The sequence below is a fragment of the Pelobates fuscus genome, chromosome 2 (assembly GCF_036172605.1).
Source record: "Pelobates fuscus isolate aPelFus1 chromosome 2, aPelFus1.pri, whole genome shotgun sequence".
NCBI classification, from domain to species: Eukaryota; Metazoa; Chordata; class Amphibia; order Anura; family Pelobatidae; genus Pelobates; species Pelobates fuscus.
Window position 1 is genome coordinate 91,109,096 of NC_086318.1, and position 25,349 is coordinate 91,134,444.

Sequence of the window (25,349 nt, forward strand, 5' to 3'; positions counted from 1 at the left end):
ATTTCAATGACACACAATACGAAGCATATGGTTTAAGAACAGCAAGTGGTAATGTTATTTACCTTTTTCACTGCAATGAACAGTTCTAAACAGGAAGTACCAAAACAGTGTGCTGGCATAGAATGTCTCGATATTAATTGTCACAAAGTTTAATTGACAGTAGATGGTAAAAAAGTGGATCTAAAATGAAACACACTTAAGTCAACAAACTATTAGCTATGTTTCTGAGCACCAAATAGTTTTCTAGAGTAGTGCCAGCTGCCTGGTATTACCAAGGATAAAAGTTGTTTTAGGTTTATCGATGCTAGTTCTATACAAATTTTAAACTTTTGTATACAGTGTTGTTTCTGACGGGTAAAGCTCTGATGTACCATTCTTTCCCCACCAAGCTCACATTACTACTACATAAACAGTAATGAGAGAAGTAGGGTGTTGGGGGCTCTGAGAATATTTTTCAGATTCCTTGTCCCACTTCCTTGCACCCCTCTCTTTCTCACTGCAGAGACGGAGAGATAACCTTGTCATTCCTTGGTGATGAAGCATGGGAGCTAGAAATCTGTGGTTTTCGGCACCACATTCCTGATGGATGTCTTCCTCCCAGTGTGTTATATGCTACTAAGGGAATACATAGTTGTATCAGACCAGATTGTATGAGAAGGTAGCAGAGAAGAGAGGCATATGATGTCCAAGGGTACAGTTGACCTGCTCTCATCTAGACCGTCAGGGAGATGAAGTTTTGATTGCAATGTGACCATCCCTCGACAAGTATTAGCCAGTGTACAGACACATTAAATGCATCTTCCAGTAAAGAACATCTGTCTTGTCTCTGGGAGGTGATAAATTGTACCTTTGAACTATAATCTGCATTGTCTGTTAGAGTCAGAAATAAGAACATATACAGTTAACCACTAGTTGATCCCTCAACACGAACTAGGTTTATATATATATATATATATATATATATATATATATATATAAACAAACAAAAAAAAAACACTATAAAGGATAATCCCTTAATAGAGTTCCTTTTTAACATTGTACTGTCTCTCTGAGCAGCAATTTGTCGATACCATTAATTCATCTACACAACTGACACGAGAAAAAATGTGCCAGTCTCATGGCGTTCTGTGCTGTCTACACAGTGCCAATAATGAAACAAAAAAATAAGTCACTTGTTGTGGTATATTATTTCTTCTGTACCGTTTTGAATATGGCAAGTCCTACCTGCTCTACTGTGACTTCCCTTAAACTGATCTTTGATGACATGCATCATAATAACTAGTGCTATTAAGAGCTAAAAACAATTCTTTTTGTACAAATTTGGCAAATTTATCAAGGGGACAGAGAGGCTGGTTGGAACGCCTTTCATGGTCTCGACAAAAAGAGGTCTGAAAAGTGACATCCTCCCCATTGTAAAGGATTCGAACATAATGCTCTTTCTTCTTCTCGGGGTTATGCCACAGTTCAAAGACCAACCTAGCAGCGAACCGGGGGAATCTGGCTTCAGTGAGACCCATGGAGCTGAGAACTGGTGAGAGAGTCACATCATGGGCGGAGTATAAAGTAAAAATGTCTTCTTTTTTGCCTTGTGCAATTCGATACATTCTATTGACAGTCTGATTCAACAGGGGATGAGTGGCAAGCTTAGCATACTTAACATATAACTGCTTTTCATGTCGCTCTTTTTCATCTTCTATCTGGTGAGATTTGATAACCTTAAAGTGCTCAATATCAATGCAACCATTTTTGGTACAAGGGAAACTAACATTGTGGCAAAAATGACAAAGTAATGAGTCAATAGGGTTGGAAGCTCTCAACTGCCTGGTGGGTACACCCACTACCTTTGCCATACTGATGTAAGTCTTCTCCAGATTGATGTTCTTAACCCGGAAACTATATTGGCGACGCTGCTCCTCTTCGAGAAAGTGATTCCTCATTGGGCAGTCACAGTGGCCAGAACAAAATATGGTACTCCATTGGTGTTTAAAGTTAATCTTGCGCCAGTCAAACTCAGGCAAAAAGCTATAGAGTAGGGCCAGCCCACTTTGCAATGTTCGGCTTTTTCCAGTGGATTCCAAATAGAGTTGCTTTGCAGTCCAATCCTTTGATAGCAATTTGTGTTTCTTTATGTATATGTCCCTTAGTAGCTGTCCATTACGCAAATGTTGTACAACACCTAAAACATAAATGATATATTTTAATAATCAGTGAACAAAACCATACAGAGATTGTATTTATAGATATCTCTCTATATCGACAGACAGATATACACACAGGGCTTAAAATTTCACTTCCAATGCCTTTAGTCTGGTCTAAAAGCTACTCGCTACTGTAAACCTTCTGTAATGCGACAGCTGGGATTGGACTGTCAGCAACATGCACAGCCACTCTATCCCTAAATGGCTCTTGCAGAGGATAACTGCTTGGGTACACATTAGGAATCCCAGGATGCCTTGCACAGTTGCATATGGAATCCTTAAATTCACAAGTCTCTACTGCTACGGGAGAGAAGGGGGGGAAATTAAATGGAACATTTTATAAATACATTTGCTAGCAATTTTCCTATCACAATTTATAGATAAACTTGTAATTATAAAGTACATGATTTCAATGGTGGCAACTGTGAATGATAGATATCACCCCTGTGGCACAGTTACTATAACCTACAGCATCCAAACAACATTGGGGATCCTTTTTAAGAAAGTAGGGGAGTGGGATCCATGGTCTGAAATCCACTAGCCATGGGGCTTTCTTTCTTTTTCTTAATATTTAATATATGTACACGCTAGATAGGTATACACACTATATACACACATGGATATCATATACCGGTAATTATTATTTATATCCCATGGGATACTGTATTCAAATTTTGTTTAAGATCATTTGTCTTGCAATTGCTTCTTGTTTTCTAGACAATGTGATTTTTTTTGTTTCATTCTTTACATGGATTTCAAGATCAGAGACAACATGGGTTTATTTCAGGGAGATCATGCCAAACTAATCTTATTGATTTTTTTGATTGAGTAACTAAAATAATAGATCAGTGTGGTGCAGTAGACATTGCTTACCTAGATTTCAGTAAGGCTTTTGACACTGTTGCACATAGAAGGCTTATCAATAAATTGCAATCTTTAAGTTTGGATTCCAATATTGTTGAATGGGTAAGGCAGTGGCTGGGTGACAGGCAACAGAGGGTTGTAGTAAATGGAGTATATTCGAAGCTTGGGCTTGTCACCAGTGGGGTACCTCAGGGCTCTGTACTTGGACCCATTCTCTTTAATATTTTTATTAGTGATATTGCAGAAGGTTTTGATGGTAAGGCATGTCTTTTTGCTGATGATACTAAGATATGTAACAGGGTTGATGTTCCAGGAGGGATAAGCCAAATGGCTAATGATTTAGGTAAACTAGAAAAATGGTCAGAGTTGTGGCAACTGACATTTAATGTGGATAAGTGCAAGATAATGCATTTTGGACGTAAAAACCCAAGGGCAGAGTACAGAATATTTGATAGAGTCCTAACCTCAACATCTGATGAAAGGGATTAAGGGGTGATTATTTCTGATGACTTAAAGGTAGGCAGACAATGTAATAGAGCAGCAGGAAATGCTAGCAGAATGCTTGGTTGTATAGGGAGAGGTATTAGCAGTAGAAAGAGGGAAGTGCTCATGCCATTGTACAGAACACTGGTGAGACCTCACTTGGAGTATTGTACGCAGTACTGGAGACCGTATCTTTAGAAGGATATTGATACCTTAGAGAGAGTTCATAGAAGGGCTACTAAACTGGTTCATGGATTGCAGGATAAAACTTACCAGGAAAGGTTAAAGGATCTTAACATGTATAGCTTGGAGGAAAGACGAGACAGGGGGGATATAATAGAAACATTTAAATACATAAAGAGAATCAACACAGTAAAGGAGGAGACTATATTTAAAAGAAGAAAAACTACCACAACAAGAGGACATAGTCTTAAATTAGAGGGACAAAGGTTTAAAAATAATATCCGGAAGTTTTACTTTACTGAGAGGGTAGTGGATGCATGGAATAGCCTTCCAGCTGAAGTGGTAGAGGTTAACACAGTAAAGGAGTTTAAGCATGCGTGGAATAGGCATAAGGCTTTCCTAACTAAAAGACAAGGCCAGGGACTAATGAAAGTATTTAGAAAATTGGGCAGACTAGATGGGCCGAATGGTTTCTATTTTTCTAAAAGTACACTCAAAGAACCATAACCACTACAGCCTGCTCTCCACCTCCTCTATTAGTGCCATAGAGACTGTGCACTTGGGCAATGAAGGGTTTAGTTATCGGCTGAGAGTAATCAGGAGAGCTAATGGAAATTGCTGCTTAATAGGACCCTCCAGTTCTCAATTGATAATAGTGGAGGAGAAGAAAGGAATCCAGCAGAACCCAGGTAACAAGTAAAACCATTTCAAAATAATGGGGGGAGGGGGGGTGCTGGGCACTCCTGGCTCCATAATCAATGCATAGAGCTGTAGTGCTCCTTTAATTTTGTTCCCTCCTGTCCCTCAGGAATTGTTAGATATATATACAAATTTATATGTGATAAAGGTGCTTAGAATACAGAGAATCTATCGCTATTAACGCTACAACACTCTAGTGGGAATCCCTCTTACCCACCAAAAACATGCATATGAAAAAGTGGAAAAGAGCCCCAAAAGCTTTTAACCTCAAGAGTGGAGCACAAAAATGGTGGAAATGTAGCCAACTACCCTAATTGGGGGTATATCAAAGTGTTTCAAACTTGAATGATATTCTGATCCAATGGAAATCAAGGCATATATAAAAGAAAAGAATGGGGGGAAGCACATAGCATAATTCTATGGTAGAGAATTGCATTCCATACTAGTTGAAGTGATAAAGAAAAAGCAATGTACAGCTCTCCATTTGTTGCAGATCAAAATCAAACCAAAATATCAATAACCTATTTTATTAGTAAAAAAACAAACAAAAAAAACATAGAATATATAATATAACAGAATAGAACAGAACTGGTACTGTCTTCCCATAATACATGGCTCAACACCAGGTATATATTTTCACATATAAAACAAGAATGAAAACACTACACACACACACATGCATTACTAATTGATGGTGCACCATACAAAAAACACAGAAAAAGTCCACTAACGCAAAACAAACAGTTTCAAATCTTTCAAAGCTGCTTGAAAACACATCTCTCAACGCTGCAAAAGTTAGAGATTTGTAGAATTACCATTTTCAAACCAATTTTCAATCTGATTAATATGACAGGAAACAGCATATGGACTAACTTAATTGTGTCCAAGTGGATAATCCTCCTTTTATGAATAATATAAAATCCTTAAAGACTTGTTTGAGAGGGAATTCCAAGCAGTGAATATATATTTAGAAGAATGTGATCAGTTTTCCTTTCTAATCTGAGCGGTGGGTTTGCAGAGCCATATCTATATTGAGATCCACTTCAATTTCTGCATACTCTCAATCCCAGATTGAAACTGCAATATGCTCATTTTAATTTAGAACAGATATAAACCTAGCTACTTGACATATGTCCTGATCGAGTTAAGAATAACCTAAATCGAATCCTAACAGCCTAATAAAATATTCTGTTTTCACACAGAGTTTTAAATCCCTACCTATTGAGCTATTAATAAAGCGAACATGTGGCTCTAAAGTCTACTAATGCATATTAGCACTACACTATTTCATTTTAAAGGGGCCCTGTCATGTCCCAAACAACTAATGCTTATTAGATTGAACATAAGATTATATCAATACATCGTACCAGCAGTTTTGCTAGCAAATGTATAGAGTAGAAGGAAAATGGTGATCGGAAAGTATCACATAATGCCTATGGCATAATAAACTTTAACACCTTCCTTCACCTTTAACATACTAGCGAGTGCGTCCGTTTTTCACTTGTCTATTTCGCTTGCATAGATAGCACCCAAGCAATTTCAATACACCAGAACAAGGATAAGAGAGGAAGGGTGAAATACGATGGGGAGGGGAGAGTGATTACAATGTGGAAATGTGGAGCAGGAAAATGGAATTAGGCAGGCATGGAATGAGTGGCATTGTAGAGTCAAATGAAAAGGTGGGATGAACATCGAAAAAGAAGCAAAAAAATTAATAGGAGGCATGTGAGGGGTGTACAAGTTATTATGTCTTATGAGTGCTGTGTTTGTGCATATAACAAAGCACATAAACCCCCAAAAGACACTGCAGTAAAACACACCGCTCATTGCTGTGGAGGTCTGTGACACATGCATATACAATGCACATGCCTGTGTGTTAGTATTGCTTTTGAGTTCTGTAATACAGAATACACAATGCATGGGTATCACAGTTTCTCTATCCAATGCACTGTCACAATATCTTGCAGTGCTCCTGTTAAGATTATGTTCTGGATCCACACCTGGGTTCAATAACCATTAGAAGTCTACATTTGTCCACCCCTGGTTTAAGGGGACTTTAGCCCACATACCTGTTTGAGTAAGTTCTCCCATTTCACAAAATGAATGGCTCGGAAAACGAGGAAGGCCGTTCAGAATACCGTCCATCTGTCCTTCTGCTCCTCTTGACATATGGCTAATAAAATCTGTTAAACGTGGATGGGACGGTTTCCTGATGTAAAGATGCATACATTAGTATAACATTTTGAATGGCCACTTTGACACAGCACATTGTGGAATGAAGAAAATCAATATATAATTATTTTAAGTTAAAAGTCTCTGACAATTATTACATTCAGTTAGTTGGTTTTGTGTGATGTATACATTCAATTTCCAAATAAAATAAACTTACAGTTGGCTGGTTAGGATGCGAGTAGTACCCTGTTCCAGCTATTCGTTATTGGGGCAAACATTTTTGCAATGATTTGCCCTCTTATCTGGGTCCTAACCAGGCACCGTGGGTCCTTTCTCCTCTGATGGGTCACATTTGGCTTCTGCAGAGCTGCAGAAGCCACATTCCGAGGACATCTCCATTCATTGGCTGAGAGCGATCAGCTGACCGCTCTAAGCCAATGAATGCAATTCTGAGCATATAAAAATGTATAGCGTTGATATACCCAGTCGCAAACAGTTGCTCCAAGCTGGCTGATGACACCTCAGTGACTCTGCTGGAGTTAAATATCCATCAAGAGAGGTGTTAAACTCCATATATGCACTGTTTAAAAGAGAAATGCTGCTCATACAGACACCAGGCACCACTTCAAAGAGAATGAGAATTTTTATAAAGTGAGCTATAAGAGTTGGGACACATAGGAGACTTTGATTCTGTTGTTCCATTTTTAGCCTTCTTGCTCGAATACTGAAAGGTGGTATCAATGCAAAAAAAAAAACCCCAGTAATTCTTGCATTAGTACAGTCCGTTAATCCAGGGTGAATTACATTGTGTGATTTATATTTGCTTCTTCAAAACATCATTCAAGAAAAATGACTCACACATTTTGAAAATAAAAGCATTTCTCAGCATGTGTTTTTGCATTAAAGCGACACTATAAGCACTAAAACGTTCTACACGTCCACTGCGCCTTGTATTTTGTCAAACTGTTTTAGAGGCTAAAATAAAAATTATGTTTCACTTTTAATAGGTCTGTCCAAATCTGCCCAGCCTTGGACGCGTTAACAGCTGCGCCGGATATGCCTTCAGCTTACTTTGAACTTTGTTCACAGTTTTGTGAAATGAATTATAGATGGGACAGTGGCTCCAGCTACTTCACATATAGCTGTAAAGTTGCCAAATCTGCCAATTGTCCTAGATCCAATACTGATGAAAATCTTGTACTAGGTTAAAACCTTAACTGTTCGTAGTGGGTATAAAATAAAGGAACACCTTTGATCTGACGTTGAGCTGGACTATCTATTAATGATTTACTATTTTCAGCAGAACCGAGTGCTGAGTGGATGTTCTTTATTTATTTCTCTCTAGATCTGGTGGAATAGTATCAATTTTGGGTCAATATGAAATCTAACTGGGTTTCTTTCTTTCTTCATTTCAGTTTAGCTGAAGAACCTGTTTTGAATAGTGTGACGAGACCAATCTCACCACTATGCATTGGAGGAGCCCGGTTGCCTGCCTGCTGCCTTTTGACTATGGACCGGCATTTAAATATTTTATTTTCCAATGCAGAAAAGTCTGTTCATGTATTTCTGCTCTGGCGTTCGGTAGATTCTCGGATTTACTGAATGAACTCATTTAACCCAGATAGCTATGCCATGGAGCCTATTCGTGTAATAAAAGACTTTGGCTCCATGGCAATTGAACTGTATGTGTGTGGTTATGTGAATGTGATGCATACTTTTAAAGTTATGAATAATGAGGAAAAACTGTATTTCTCTGCCTGTGATAATTACATAACCCATTGTGTAAGGTAATTGTATCACAGGCAGAGGGGAGGATTTTGTGTGGGAGTGTCTGAGTGTATTGTACGTGTTTATTGGTTGTTTTCCAAAACCCTGTGGGTGGTACTAATGTGTATATAAGAACAATAAACCCACAGCTCTGGCTGTTCCTGCTTGACCCTCAAAACAGAGCCTTGTCTCGTTCTTGGGGGGGATTTATTGTATGCTGTTCCAGTTCGACTGCTAGGAGTGTAAACCTATTCGTATGGTTTTTCCTATTCGGCTGTTTACAGCATTCGCATGTTTGAGAGCATTCATATGGTTTCCTGTTCGGCGGATTGGTGTCTTTGGTAGCTGCCTGTGTATCTGGAAGGGGAATATCCCCTAAACGGCTGTTAACCCCTTTTATGCCTGGGGATGCCGTTACAAATAGCCTATTGCAGCCACAGGTATGTTAGAGTATATCTGTACAGAGTCAGACAGTATTATTCCGCAGATGTGCAGATCTGGTTTGTTGCCTGTCATCCAGGAATGTGTGCACTCGGATTATAGGCCTCTTTTACAGCTGCAAGTTATACAAATGTAGTGAATTGCATCTATAGCAGGTTTCCATTTCAATCTTATCCTCACCGAACACAGCCTTACACTTCCCAGTCTTAGGAGATATGGAGGAAGCATGTGAACAAACGTTGTGCACATACTTCAGTTGACAGGGGAAACATAAACTTTCTTCTGTGATGTGAAAGGATGGACTTACAGCTGCAACAGTCAGAAACGGGTGTGCAGATACACAATGACGGGAGATCTTTCACTATAACCTTCTTCAGCAGCACAGATTGCTATGGTGCTTGAAGTGTTACTTTGAGAAAGAAATCCATTTCTCCTGATGGATGTCTAGTTAGTTAACCTCTTAAAGACCAAACTTCTGGAATAAAAGGGAATCATGACATGTCACACATGTCATGTGTCCTTAAGGGGTTAAGGTCACTCTAGCTAAGTAAGACATATGGCAGAACTAACCTGGGCTTTATTTAACCTGAAAAAGGACAGACACAGCTGGGTAAATATGCTTTAGGCTGCTCGAAATAAAACCGCCAAAAAAATGTGGAAAGCACATGCGTTGGCTTTTTTTTTTTTTTTTTAATGACTAACTGGGTTAACCATTAAAAATTAAATTAAAACAACCCTATGGGGGTAAATAATACCCTCATATTAGTATAAGGGAGGTTAATTACTCAAATAAACTATGGAGGCATCTGTGGGGGCAATCTTAAATAAATAAAATGAGGAGGCGGGGCATCATAGTTTCTAGTCCAGTACCCACCCATGGGTGGCGAGTGGGGGCTATTAATATAATAAACAGGGTGGGGATCTAGTATTCTCCCCAGACCCATCAAATGGGCGATGGCTACCAACATATAAACAGGGAGGCCGCGCTATAGCGACCGCATGGTTCTCAGCAGAGGGCCCAGAATTCTCAGGGGTAATATCTAGGATCAGAGAATGTAGAATCATGGACGACTTGACAGCGAGGGTAAGAAGGACAATAGCAACGTTTCAAAAAATTTGGGAACCATGGGACAACAGTTTAGTGGGCTCAAACGGAGACTGACAGGGCCGTTTTCTTGGGGGATATGTCCCGATTTAGAGAGGATCCCTCCTTGAGGGGGACATGATTCCTGTGCTGTCGTTGCGGGGTTGACATGCATTATGTTTTCGAGAATTGTATTCATGTTGACTTTTGGGCACGCCCAAATGTTCTATTGAGTGTAAAATAAAGAATATTAAAAAAATAAATAAACAGGTGCTGCATGCGTGGTGCTGATTGGGTCTATTAACAATGGGGTACCTGGTGCCCACCCAAGCCCCTCACATAGGCATAATAAATGGAGAAGGGGGGAACCTAGTGTCCCTAACCCCTACCAGTGCTAAAAAAATAAAATAAAAGCGGGTTGACATGACTTGACTTTATGTGTGAAGATTATTAAAGACAATAGGTGAGCATACCATTGTTACTTCTCTTGTAAGCCAACCATTCCCAGCAATCTGACAAGCAAGTTTCATTTTACTCGCGTTGCCGGGATGGGAGCAAATAATAAAAAAAAACTAAAAGTCTTTACCAGCATAATTTGGTGGTTGAATTCAATGAGGCCATTTATTCAGCAATATGTATGATAAATGGATTTAAATCACATCACACGATATTTATAGTATAGGCATCGGTTTCAATATTTCAACTAAAATAATATAAAATAAACTACAATGAAAGAGTGTACCTGCTTGGCTCCAGGACACAATCAATGTCGGGTCTTTTAGTTTTAGGAATGGCATATAAAGGGTAGCGGTCTCCATGTCGGATTAACACCTGGACGGACAGTAATTTCATGTTGTGAGGTGCATGACCTAAATGTGGGAGAAGATAGATCTGATTAAGAGAACAAAAAAAAAATGACCGATCTAGGTAAAAACGATACAGTCGGCCATCAAACCTGTTTTCTACAAACCAAAGCCTTCATTAGTGACGGCTGAGGGAAATGACAAAACAAGATGGTTGTAGCTCTGCCTTTTGTCAAGCATAGGGAATATACTAAGACAAGGTAGTCCCTACTTTATCTCAGTATATGTTTGACCTCGCTGGAATTTCAAGGAACTTCTAACACAGTCAATAGGAGTATTTCATAAATACATTTACATTCTTGTCATATGCGAAAATTATGGGAGTGACAGACAAATAGGTGAAAGAGATCAGTTGCACCAGTTGGGGTCAAAAGGGATTCCCTTGTACACAACTATATAGATAATAAAAGAATAGTAAAAAAAAAAGTAAATAAAACTGAAACGAAACACAGAACATTAACAAAATATGCTTTCTATTACAGTGTAAAAAGATAGTTGGAGTTGCAATGTTTTATCTTTATAAAATACAATTTTCGGCAAAGTAACAGTGCTGCTTTAGCGAGTAACTAAAGTTCCTCACATAACGTCTTGGTGGTTGCAGTGGATTCGTGGTAACCTATGGCAGTGAAATCCTTTAATTTATGCGTTATAAAATAAAGTCTGTAAATATAAAATAATTAGCACCAGTTATTCGTACTTTTTTAAGAGCTATATGATGTTCCATTGACTATTACCCATGACAGTGCCACTTGGCAAGACTTCATTGAGCTGAGCTCCTCAGTTTAACTCAGGCAAGTTTGGGGAATCTGAATAGCAAATATGCAAGACATCCGTTACACTTACACTATTTAGGTTTTACTGAGTAGCAAGCATCTATCATTCCAGGTATTAGCATAGCTACATGAATAGACAACATACTCCAATCCTGGATAGCAGACTTTCCTTTGTGAAGACTATACATAGATTCTTTTGAACTGAAAATAGCCATTCTAGTTTATAATACTTCTCATCCTTTACACGTTGTAAAAGCTGATCTCTTGAGAAACTAAGGGTTCTGTACAATTAATCATATCTAAGAGAGATAGCGGATTATCCCTGGTTGGTTTATTAAAACCGACTTTGCAGAGTATCTATTGTATGGTGTTCTATTTATTTTAGACTATTGCCTTGATAATTGTGGAATCTGAAAAAAACCGAAAGGATAGCAAAATAGATATGTATAGATTTTCAGATCTCTGAAAAGTGGCATTGACCCATTTTAAAAGCTATTGTTCAATGTTCTATGTATCGTGCTTGCAAGACAAGTAGACAGTAGATCATAAATTCAGTATGTACAGTAAATTCAGTATGTACAGTTTAGTTTTTGTGTTTTATTTCCTATCTTAAAAGCAAGAAGTTCTAAGAAGACAAAAATACTTTAATTTAAAGGAGAAAACATGACAATAGAGCAGAGGTAGTAGAAATATTATGGACAAGTGAAGGTCAAGATGGAGAAACATAGGGAAAGGCAGGGCATATGTTGGCTGAGTCAGTATTCCACACAATGCAACGTACACGGTAAAGGCAAAGATTTCAGATGAAAAAAGGAGGGGGATCATGAGAAATCAAATAAGTAAGGTTACACTATTATTAAACAGAAATCACTTCTGGTGCAGGGAAGTCAAGCTCAGGGAATAGAAGGGGATACATAATCTAGAGAAAATGGTTGTTACTCTGGTTATTGTAAACATTAGTTCATGAAAGTTGTTAATATACTTTATACAATAACATCCTACGTCGAAATTGCAATTGATACAGGCTATGTACTCGTGGTGATATTAGTAGAGTGTAGGCATAAGGTTATTTACAAGCAACATACAGAGGCACCAGAACATCATCTAGATAGCTGTGGATGGCAAAGCCCAATGGGCTACTGTGACATGAAAAAGAAAAATATGGTAGTCTAATTAAATGCAAGTTAAAACAAGCATGATATGGTAGCCATGTTTAAATAAAGGAGAAAAAAAAAATATTTTTTTACAAAAATATATTACAGAAATACATATTTTCAGAAAAACAAACAATGTTTAGATTGATTAAAGCTATTCTTCTGAGATCGCACCATGTTACTCAGAACAAGCGGTCTCTTTGAGAAAGCTTGTGATTAAGCACTGTGTAGTGTGAAATGCATAAGCAAGCTCTTGGTGACTTTTTATTTTACAGTGTAAGTAAGTGATGAACACAATATTTTAAAAAATGTGTGTACTTGTTGTGAGGACAGGAAAGGTGTAGTTCAATAGAAATCCCAATGCTGTGGATAATCCAGGAGGTAGACACATGTATCAAGGGACGCATTCAATAAACCTTTCAAGTTAGATTAAGAATCCAATACGACGAGTAAACCCAGAAGTGGAGTCACTACAGTACGTTGAACAAAGTGAGGCATCTCGAGGGGCGGGGCTGGGCCACCGGGCCGACTGGACGCCAACCGCATGGGCTCCAGCGATAAACCCCCAAAAAGAGGCACAAAAAACAGTCCCAGCCAGCCCAATTATACAAACCTCGACACTACTCAACGGAAACCGGCCCCAGCTCCGTCCCGTTGCCGGCAAGAAGCTCAACACCGGCCGGGCAAGCGGAGGTGGCCATGCACAGTCTACACATGGCCGCACAACTGAGAGCTGACAGCCACTGCTGACAGCCACTACACGCGGCATGGCCCCGCAGAGAAGCTCTACTTAGAGACACCCGAGCGGGAGACCGTCGCGACTGCAGCATTACACAGTGAGTTGACCCTCGGCCCGGGGCGCGGCCCCGCTCCCCCCCCTTTGGACCGGTGGGGGTTATCCCGGCCACATGGCGGAGGCCCATACCGCGCCGGGAGTCCCCACGCAGGCCATGCGCTGAAAGCCTACACTGGCAGAAGCTGTATGACACACAGCAAGCCAGCAGACGTCGGCTCAGACACGGAGGGGAAGCAGAACTTCCAAGGGGAGACATCCTGCTCCTGAACAGGCAGAGGCAGCCTAAAAAACTACCCACTAAAAGCGGGAAGATAGCCTTCCCAAAAGATGGCGGATCAGGCACTGACTCGAGGAAACGCACCAGCATTTACCCAGAGTCGCCCTACCATAACTCAACACGCCCGGTGGGTCTCAGCAGACTTTACCAAGGAGGACCGGCATGGACAGCTCGAGCAGGCCCAAACGGTACCGAGCGCTGAATCTCCGCACTGCCCACCTGCCGACCGGAGCAGTGAGTACCCCATCTCTGGGTAGGGAGGTCCCCGGAGACCAATGTCCCCGATGCTGTGAGCCCTGTGAGGCGGGAGTGCGCGGACCTACCGGCGGACCGGTGGCCGCGGGGACTGTGTACCAGCTTTAAGAGTGAGGCCGGCAGTGGGAGAGACATGGGGGTGCTCGCTCTATAGGGCACAAAGTGATGCTGGGGAGGTGCAGGGGCCGGGAGGGCCACGGACTTTGTGGTGGGGTCTAGTGGACACTCTCTGGCCCTGAGTACCCACGGCACCACAGAGGGCCCAGCGGTTGGGGGGGGCTGGTGTGGGGAGAACGGGCGGAGGCTCGGGGACCCAAGGACTGTATCGCAGCGGAGACATGTGAGGCCTCCACTAGACTGCCATACACCCGCCATACAAGTTACTACCTGCCAAGCTCATATAGATTTTTTTTTTAGCACTGTCTCTTATTCTTTCCGCATTCATAAATTAGATTATTACTAGCGTCTAGGTTATGCACATCTCAAGATCACTCATTGTCAGTAGGCGAAGTCGCTCAAAGCACAAATCTGCATATATGTCTACTAACTATTTGAAAAGCTAACAGGCTCCTGAAGGGACCACAGTACCCTATCAATTGCCCACACATTAACCTTTTAATGTAGCCGCTTCATTAGCATTTACATATAATTATACGGTCCTAACTTCTGCAGCAAACACACACAGAACAGTTACCCAGAAGTTGAGCATAGCATGCCATTGCCCAGGCGGAAGTTGATGTATTTATGGTTTATACTGACATGACTATGCTTTTCTTTACTTAATGCATTATAGCAATATAAGGCTTTAACCCACGCAGCATGCACACACGGAATGGGTATTCAGCTGTTGAGAATGGCGAACCGCAGCCCATGCCGAAATTGATGTATTTACGTTTATTACTTAAGTATAAAAACAACCATGTTGTTCGGTCACATTGCCCCACTGGGATGACCAGATAGCTCCATTACATATTCTTGCACAGCAGCTTAACAACAAATGTACTCCCTGTGCTAAAAGTTTGAAAGTCATTATTTTTAATATTTGTACACCTAATCCATAGCATGCCTATCATGCAAATAATAAGACATTAACATAATGCTGATAGCTATGATGCACTACAGCATCACAATGCCAGACAAATGCACCGCTTCAGCCACAAAAGCGTTAAAGTTCTCACTTCACAGTCTTCCGCTTTACACAGTTAACTATACTGAGCGCAGCCTGTTAAACAATGTGGTAGTATGCATACCCTTTTACCAGGACCGCATCGTTAGCTTCAGCCTACATAGATCAGTTGACAATATGAACCAATATGTTATGTTATACAGGCAATGTTAAATCCGCTTCTGCGTAAGCGACAACATTTTTGCACCTTTATTTACTGATGCTTATGCCCCCACGCGGGCAACTACTTGCTTTACCACAAATCAGTTTGATATATGCGTTTATATTGTGAAAACAATACAAATATTCAAAACAAAGTGAGGCATCTCCATAGATCAGAGAAGGATTACTAGGGGTCCTAGGCAGGTTACCAGTTTGTGCCCCCTTAATTCTTCATATACGGATGGTTAATGCGGCCGCCTAGGATCGCCTTCTGGTTAATCCTGCTCTGCCTTAAGTCAAGAAAGCAAGCAAAAACAACCAAGTGTAAACCTCACTTGATCATGATCAAAGTGTACCTGGACGTTTGTTGCTGCTCTTTCTAGAACTTGCCGGTGCTGTATAGATAGGTTTAAGAACTCCATGAATATGATACAAATTACTTAAGAATAAAACTTATATGGTAGGAGAGACAGGATGCATTTTTGACTGTCAGGTATGAGCCTGTGGGCACAGAATCACATTACATAGAATGAAGGATTTTACTAAAAAGCTCAGATCACTTGAAGCTCACTTTCTTCTTATGTTTAATCAATACAGCTTAAAGACAGAATAGGCTCCATGAGATAGTACAATACCGCTAGTAAGACCCATTCTTCATGCAACTTACGGTATTTATTATCGGTACACCTTTATCTGGGACTGCAGTGTTGTTTTAAAGATATTTTTTCCCTCTTCATTTTATCTTTTTGAATTTATTATCGATCTAGTTTATGTATACATGTTTGGGAATACAATACCTTCCATGCTTCTCTCTGTTATTCCAGGGGTATTACAGTAGAGGCTTGCTTCATAGAGAGGATCTATTGCAGGAGGTTCCGTCAAGGGATTAGGCATGATCCTTTTACGATTTTTAGCGTTTAAATCATCTTCTCTGCCTTGGGCACCTGCAATTAGGTGCACTGCAAACTCTTAAAATAAAAATAAATATCACGTGATTAAACATTCAGAACATGCAGGAAACTGATTTTATTTTTGGTAAACGTTGACCAGATTACACTCGTACAAGTGATAGTATGCATTTGTCAACATCAATCATAATGTTGTGTTGATTTAGAAGTTATCATCAAAAATGGGAACAGTGGAATGTATAATTTTCTACATTATATAATGTACAAGTGGAGCTTAACAGATCCAGGAGGGATCCAGGAGAAGAGACACACATGGGACTGTTAGGTGACACATGGGGATATTAACAGACAAAAAAGACAAAGGGAATAAGACACACAAAACAAGGGGTAAGAAAGGCATAAAAAGAATGTAAGACATACAAAAGGTAGGATAAGACACCAAAGGGGTAAAGAGGGTTTAAGAGATACACAAGTGGGTAGGCGGAAGAGAGAGAGAGAGAGAAACAGGGAAAGTCATGAGATATATACAAGGGGTGAGAGGGTAAGTGGTGTGACAAAAATGTACAGTTCAGGGCAGCGCTGGGGGATTCGGGGTGTGCCAACATACAATTCCATCCTGGGTGCCATGCATTCTACAGGACTCCCAACTGTCCCACTTTCGGCAGGACAGACCTGATTTCAGGATCTTGTTTGATTGTCCAGATTTAGTTCCCTGGTGTCCCACATCTGGGGACACCACCAAACTGTCGAGGTGCATTACTAACGATATGCTTTAGCTGTGCACAAGGACCATGCAGAGAGTGCTTCAGCAGCGCTCTTTCCATTGCCCTGCATGTAGAGGGCCAGTCGAGAGGCTGTCTGTCAGCCTGGCAAGCTTGAATGCCTTCCCATTCGTCCTAATTACATATCTCCCAATGGTTTGAATCTAGGTAAGCCTCTGAGACCACACACAGCCACAAACTAAAAAAGTACACAGAGGACCATTTACAGTAAAACATCAAGATGTACAGACCAACAGTATAAAAATAAATACCCTGTACAGAACAGTATTATTAAATATTACACAAAAACAGTGTTGTTTCATTATCCGTGTTTATTTCTTGATGTACTGTTTGAACTGTATCTATAATTTGTAATGTCCATTTGAAGATTAATGTAAAACAAACTTGTGCGTACACTTTAAAAACATTATTATTATTAACATTTAACGGGTACACGGTTGGTCTGTATGTAAAATATTTAAATGAAATACAGTTTCTTAAAATAAACCAGTCCCATCTGTTCCATATGTCTTTCTTTTTAGATCTCTAAGGTTCAATTAAGTTGCTTTTTTGCAGCATACACTGCAATTTCTCTATCCTCAAAGAGCCTGCCCTACACCATCATATGATGTACAAGGGAGTGTCTTGTGGTATAAAAGCGCTTGGGAACTGAATAAGTAAAGGCAGATACATACTTTAATAACTATAATTAAAGTACACATATTATTTTCGTTTCTAAAAATGCTAAGGAATCTATGTAGTGTTTCTGATATGGGTAATACCACAAAATTACTTGTTGTTCCTATGTATAAAAAAGAATTAACCAATTTAAATGGATTTTTCAAACTCTGGGCACTACGATATTTAAGAAAAGATATAATAATAATAATAATGATGAGTTATTGTACCTGGATGTATATGTGTTCCTGTTTTAAGCTGCATGCTAACAGGCAACCATCTGGAGACTGTAGAAATAAAAAGATAAAAAAAAAATATTAAAAGAAAAGAAAATAGGTGCACAGAAAAAACAGCTGAGAACGTTACACATTTAAAAATATACGTTTAAAGAAATATGCAGGATTGTCACTTTTAAAAAGATACTGAAATGATCATCATCTAAATATTCCATAAACTGTGCTAAAGTTCACCTTCTAAAAGTGTATATATAATCACAAATCAATAACCAATATACATTTAGGTCTGGAAATATTTGGACACGGACACAATTTTCATAATTTTGGCTCTGCACGCCACAACAATGGGTTTGAAATGAACCAACTGAGATGAATTGAAGAGCAGACTTTGAGCTTTAATTCAAGAGGTTGAACAAAAATATAATATGAAATGTTTAGGATTTGTAACTATTTTTATACACAGTCCTGTCATTTCAGAGGTTCAAATGCAATTGGGTAAATTAACCAAATCATAAGTGAAATATTTAATACTTTGTCGAGAATCATTTGCAGACAATGACTGCTCGAAGTCTGTAATATATGGAAATCACCAAACGCTGGGATTCTTCCTTTGTGATGCTTTGCCAGGCCTTTACTGCAGCTGTCTTCAGTTTTTGTTTGTTTGTGGGTCTTTTTGCCTTAAAGGGACACTATAGTCACCAAAATAACTACAACTTATTGTATTTATTCTGGTGAGTATAATCATTCTCATGCAATAAACAATGTTTTTTTTAGAGAAAATGCAGTGTTTACATTACAGTCTAGGGATACCTTCACTGGCTAATACTCAGATGGCTACTAGAGGTGCTTCCTGGAGCAGTGCTGCACACTGTGAAGCACTTACATTCAGTGTCTCCACCCACTGCTTGGAAACACTAAACGTTCCTCATAGAGATGCATTGATTCAATGCATTTCTATGAGGAGATGCTGATTGGCCAGGGCTGTGTTTGGCTTGTGCTGGCTCTGCCCCTGATCTACCTTCTTGACAAAGTCAGCCAATTCAATGCATTGTGATTGGCTAAGAGAATCACTTCTGATGATGTCAACCAAGCAGGCAGGTCAGGGGCAGAGCCAGCAGCAGCAGCAGACTGGAATAAATGTAAGATTTTGCTAGATTTAAGGGGGTAGGGAAGCTAGATAGTGGTTTCAATACTATAGGGTTATTAATGCATTTTTGTTTTCCTGACCCTACAGTGTTGCTTTAAGTTTTGTCTTCAGGAAGTGAAATGCTTGCTCGAGATCAGGTGATTGACACATCTTTGCCATAAAAAACTTCTGGGTTGCTGTCACAGCATATTTTAGGTCCATTTGTAAAGTGAAGCGTCGTCCAATAAACTCTGCTGAATATGAATTCTACACTTCAAAATGTATCCAGCTGTATCTGTCTTTAGTCACATCATCAATAAACACTAGTGACCAAGAGCCATTGGAAGCCATGCATGCTTATGCCATCACACTGCCTTCACCGTGCTTTACAGATGATGTGGGTATGTTTTGAATCATTATGAGCAATTCCAAGCCTTTTCTATACTTTTTTCTTCCCATCATTCTGGTACAGGTTGATCTTCGCTTCATCTGTCCAAAGAATCCTGTTCCAGAACTTTGCTGGCTTTTTTTTTAAGAAGTTTTTCGGCAAAGTCTAATCTAGCCTTTCTATTCTTGAGGCACAAGAATGGATTTCACCTTGTGGTGAACCCTCTGTATTTGCTGTTGTGAAATCTTCTCCTTATGGTAAACTTGAATAATGATATGCTTACCTCCTGGATAGTGTTCTTCACTTGGCTAGATATTGTGAAGGAGTTTTCTTCACCATGGAAAGGATTCTACGAACATCTACCACTGTTGTTTTCCATGTTGTTGTCCACGGACGTCCAGGTGTTTTTGTTTTGCGGAGATCACCAGTGTGTTCTTTTTTTCTCAGAATGTACCAAACTGTTGATTTGACCAATCCTAATATTCCTGCTATTTATCTGGAGGATTTTTTTGGCAACCTAAGGATGGTGGTCGTTTAACAGACATAGACACTGTCTGCACACCATAGCCATGGCTGTGGATGGTATTGAAATTCTGCTGAATAAAATTTAAGGTGTACATTCCAGACAACTGAAGGGCAAAAATTTGTCTGATAGAACATCATACAAGAATCATTTAGATTTTTTTTTCTTTTAAAAAATATGGGGTGTGGACACATTGGCACCTTAGTTTCAACCCTTTGTCTCCCTCTTCCAACAAGAGAAGAAACTTCATACAGATTTATGAAAAACCACATCATTCCCATTTATTTCCAAATGGACAGTGAAAACACTCTAAAGTATTTTATTTACTTGTCATAATTTATATTTTAAAATAAAAAGTTAAATCATTTCTTAAACAGTTTAAAACAGAATGAAGTTGTTTTTTTCATATGTGGAAAAAGCTTTGCAAATATGTAGTTTTACAAGAAATTTCTTGCAGGGAAAAAAATTAGCAACTCACAAGCACAAACCCCTTGGGCATTACTCTGGCTCCCTAAATGCATATGAACATATTGAGACATTTCCAAATCAGCTACTCTGACCTAAAGATTGCATTGGTTTTCATTTTACCAATCTATACGATTTAGTTAATAAACCATTACATAAAACCTCAGAAAAAATGGAAAATTCAAATTGATGATTAAATTGTAATTTATATTTTCTCTTTGGGTGGTAGCTACTGCATTAAGGAAAATGTTAATTCTGAAAACACTCTTTAATTCCTAACCCTGAATTCTTTCCAAGCGGAGCAAACCACAACATACATTCTGAATAATATAAATTTATGCATCTGGGATTACATATAGGCTGGTGCTTTGCTTTTTATTAAAAAGAAAATGCTATTTATTTAAAAACTCCTATATTGCCGTTTTTATACAAATAACCTTGTGGTTAATGATAAAATTACGGCAGAAATTAGGCGTTTTAAATGTTTGGACACAACAGTAGAGTTTGCCATCACAGGAGCTAAATATTAATGAACGGTAGTCTAAAGGTGCAACATATTCAATTGATTAGCAAATACCTATATCTATACATCTAAAACTTCATAGAAAGAGTCAGGTTAATATTAGAATATACAATTACAAGCACCTACATTTATCTTGATTAGAACTTCACTTCCACAATAAACTTATACACAAAGCAAGTCTTTGAAATCTGATTATTCTTAAAATACTACCTGGCAAATTAACGCAAATAGAGAAAGAAAAATAAGAAAGTACCTATAATAAAAAGGACGAGGAGCATGATCCCGATAAGGAGCTAAAATCTTCCAGCTGCTGTTCACTATGTAAATGGAAATGGCTAGTTCAAGCATTCTGAACACATATATTCGTTGGCACAGTGCCGCTTTAAGACGTGGTACCCTTCTGAGACAAACCCTCTTTTCAGAGTACAGCATACCTAACCGTTTATTCAGTTCCTTGTTTAAAGAAAGCAGACAGGCACTGACCATAAAGAGAACAAGGGAGTCTTTTCCACTAAGGAACCAACATTAGCTTTCTATATGTTTTTCTATATTTGCTAGTCTTACCTGTAATCACACAGCTACTCTCAGGGGTCGTGTTAGAAAGTTGTTATTATTGCAGAAGAATCCATTTAGTTTTTGTTTAACAATCTTTTTGCCATTACCAATGTTTTTTCGTGGCATTAAAAAAAATATATATATTTTTGTATTGTGTTTTCATAGGAGCAGAGAAAAAAAAATGTGAACACTTTCAGAAACATAGTGCTTGTGGCAGAACATACATGTAAAACATTATAGAGGGGGGAAAAAAACAGTTAAAAAAAAAATGATATTAAATAGCAAAAGTGTGGAACAAAAGGCTTTTGCCCAAGACTTCCCAGTCATATTGGTCAAAATGATTCCTAAAATGCTATAATATTTTTTTTCACCAGATCTTAAGCCTTTTCCTAACGTGTGCGGAGCCAAGTAACGAGAGAGTGAAGCAAGACACAGGGAGAATGAGAGAAAAAAAAAAAACATGAGTGGAATGGGAGAAATAAAAGCAGAAATAAAGCAATTTATTTTATTATATAATTTTAACTATTAAAAGGGCAGTACAAGAAAGGTCGCATTCATCAACTAGGAAGACCAAAGTTTTCTTAGTAAGTGTTTTTTTTTTTCTTTTTTAATATTCTTTACTTATATTTCATTATTGATTAATAATCAGTTATACAAGAATGATGCAATCATGCCTAAGTTCGCAATTTGCAACTGAAAGTGGATTGCAGTGTTACAGTAATAAGAAGAAACCGTATACAAACAGTGTTACTGAAACACCCTCAACTCATTGTAGGTAGTCAGTGGGGTTCTGGTCTGGTTATTGCGGTCCGACTGTGCTCTGAGTTTCTGCCTTGGAGGTGGCAGTTTAAAAACCTTGTTGTACATAGCAGGGCAACCATCAGTAGAGTGTTGTTCGGTTTGCCTGTATCATTAGCGGAGTATGTGTGTGCAATAGGACAAAGGGCTTAAATATTCGGTTGTGCGTGTGACTCATTGGTGGTATTAGTCGGCTAGTGTCTGCTGGTAATGTGTGTTCAGCTAGTTTGTGTCCTTAAATACTATCCAACCTAAACAATACGACTCGTCAGTCCCCATCCGCCCCCGACTGATGGGTATTAGGTCAAAAAGGGAAGAAATCTCCCTTGTCCACTCAAGTTTCTAACAGGACAGTGCTTTGATACTGTTTTTTTTAATCTAAATTTTGATAGTCTTTAAAACAGACAAATAAAATAGTTTGTGTTCCATTTGATTCATTTTAGATGAGAGACATTGAGAGTTATGCCACAATTATAGGGCAATATCTGATTCCAAGTATGAGCTATTTATTCACTTGCCTGTACAATATGTGCAGAAAACGCAAAATATAGGATGAGGAAAAACTTTTGCCCCTATTTTTTAACATAATATGTAAGAAATTAACTAATAATAATTAGATCATTTTACTATTTTGCTGTAGTTGCTGCAGAGGAATGTGTTTCTGCTGGGAATCATTTTACACATAGATATAAAATGAGTCACAATTGCACAGCTTTTCTCATGATAACACGTTTAACCCCTTAAGGACACATGACATGTGTGACATGTCATGATTCCCTTTTATTCCAGAAGTTTGGTCCTTAAGGGGTTAAACACGTTAAACCCCATGTTGTAAAAATCCAACCCAGACTGTGGTCCAGCTGAATTTAAAACCCTTGATAAATGCTTTGCAATGTTCTATTTTTCAAGTGTATTTCTTTTATAGCGGATGGGGAAAGGTTTCTCCTTTTTATTCTGTACCCTTTCCTTACTCATGGTCTTTGTTTAAATTTTTTTTTGAAAAATGTTCAATAGGGGCGGGGCCTGACAGCCAAGATGACCGGATGCACTTGCTAATAGATCCGTCAGCAATGGGAACAATCTAAGCCCTAACACTTACTTACCATGCCGGGTACAACTTATCTGAATGATCTCCAATCGAAGCGGCACAAAAACGGTACCCGAATCTTGAAGCTCCGTCCGCAGAAACCAGAGCCCGGCAGTGCTGCCTAGTCCGCAGCGTGACAAGCAGGGAAGTCGCTCTCTCACGGCCACACCACGCCACAAACTTCAGCATGGGTTCCTGTTCCCCCCCCCCCCGTTTGGGCCGGTGGTGGTTATCCCGGTTCCCACCAGCCCAGGGCAAACTGCAAAACAAGCCCCGGCTACACCCTACAGTCTAAGCGACCAGTAGGCCACGCAAGATGGCGTCCGTGTCCCAGTGGCAGAAGCCGGCGCTAACACACCATGGCAGTCAGGGCACTAACCAGGTGGAGCACTACATCAAACAACTGTACAGAACCTTCCCAAGGTTTTGAGAGCGTTTGGAGCACCACAGCAGACAGGAGCAGCCTAAGAGAGAGTGGTGAAGGGGGTCCAGGAGTGGAGTTGGGGGAGGCGCCCATCAGGAGAACCCCACAGAGCAGCTAACACTGTCAATCTTAAATGCACTCCTGTGCCGAAGGCCACACGGAGAAAGCCTCCACGGTACCGACCACACCGCCGAAAGCCCGACCACCGCTTGCGGCAGCAGAACATCCAAACTCTCCATGGCGCCCTACAGGGGTGAGACCTACAGGGGTGTCTCAGGGTCCCCATGTCTCCCAGTGCCCCCATGTCCCAATGTCCCTATGTCCCCCAGCCAGTGTCTCTAGTGTCTGCGTCTTCATGTCTTCAAGTGTCCCCTATTTTCCCAGTGTCCCCATGTGTCCCTGTCTCTGTGTCCCTAGGTCTCCCCATGTCCCCAGGTCTCCCCATCTTCCTAGTGTCCTAGTGACACATACATGGGGACATAGATACATGGGAATACTGGAGGACACAGGGAGACATGGGGCATTGAGACACTGTGATACATAGGGTCACTGGGAGACCTGGGGACACTGGGAGACATGGGGCACTGAGACACTGATGCATAGGAACACTGAGACCTGGAGTAATCGACACATGGGGGCACTGGGAGGAATCCATCTATACAGCAGAATCAAACTAAGCAGTTTTTTGGTGATTTTACAGCATTTTCTCTTATGTCACTCCTTGTGATTTACATCATGTGATGTCACCCATACATATTTAATTATGCAAATTAGCAAGGCATAATTAGTAAGGCCAGTATGTTTTTCCAAGAAAGGTGGCAACCCTAACTACTTTTCACATACTCTTACTTAAGTATGGAAACTTAAGAGGGATGTATGGGAACAAAACTTGTGTGGACTGGCTGACAATGAATATAGTTAGGGGACACTATAGTCACAAGAACAACTACAGCTTATTGAATTTGTTCTGGTTAGTAGAATCATTACCGTCAGGCTTTTTGCTTTAAACACTGTATTTTAGAGAAAATTCAGTCTTTACATTAAAGCCTAGTGATAACTTCACTGGCCACTCCTTAGATGGCTGTTGGAGATTCTTCCTGGTTCATGCCTGTCTAAAATGCATCCAAACATTCAGTGTCTCCTCCCTCTGCATGCAGACCCTGAACTTTCCTCATAGAGATTCATGTATTCAATTCATCTCTATGAGGAGATGCTGATTGGCCAGGGCTGTGTTTTAATCATGCTGGCTCTGCCCCTGATCTGCCTTTTTGTCAGTCTCGGCCAATCCTATGGGGAAGCACTGTGATTGGATCAGGCCACCACTTCTAATGATGTCATCAGACTGCTTGTTTTTCTGAGTCTAACAGCATGCAGAGTTACAGCTTCAGGCTTGAATACAGTAAGATTTTTACTATATTTATGGAGGCTTGAGGGGCCAAGGGGGGTTAGATGGTGGTGTTAACACTATAGGGTCAGGAATTCATGTTTGTGTTCCTGACCCTATAGTGATCCTTTAAGGTAATGCTGACTTTGGTCTCTCT

General features: G+C 39.7%; 1 protein-coding gene across 2 annotated transcripts in view; it reads right to left on the bottom strand.

Moving 5' to 3' along the window:
- Nucleotides 1-999: 999 nt before the first annotated feature.
- PXYLP1 (2-phosphoxylose phosphatase 1) overlaps nucleotides 1,000-25,349 on the bottom strand; it is a 91,738-nt gene continuing 67,388 nt past the window's right edge. The window contains exons 1-6 of one of the 2 annotated variants that reach the window (XM_063440992.1): nucleotides 21,509-21,584; nucleotides 17,914-17,970; nucleotides 16,134-16,304; nucleotides 10,634-10,760; nucleotides 6,497-6,636; nucleotides 1,000-2,176 (exon numbers count right to left, since the gene is read on the bottom strand). In XM_063440992.1, coding sequence (XP_063297062.1) covers nucleotides 1,245-2,176; nucleotides 6,497-6,636; nucleotides 10,634-10,760; nucleotides 16,134-16,304; nucleotides 17,914-17,947 — 1,404 coding nt within the window. In that variant the 5' untranslated portion in view covers nucleotides 17,948-17,970; nucleotides 21,509-21,584 and the 3' untranslated portion in view covers nucleotides 1,000-1,244. Of the gene's footprint in view, nucleotides 2,177-6,496; nucleotides 6,637-10,633; nucleotides 10,761-16,133; nucleotides 16,305-17,913; nucleotides 17,971-21,508; nucleotides 21,585-25,349 lie in introns of those variants that run through there. The other variant, XM_063440991.1, reaches the window with a different exon arrangement.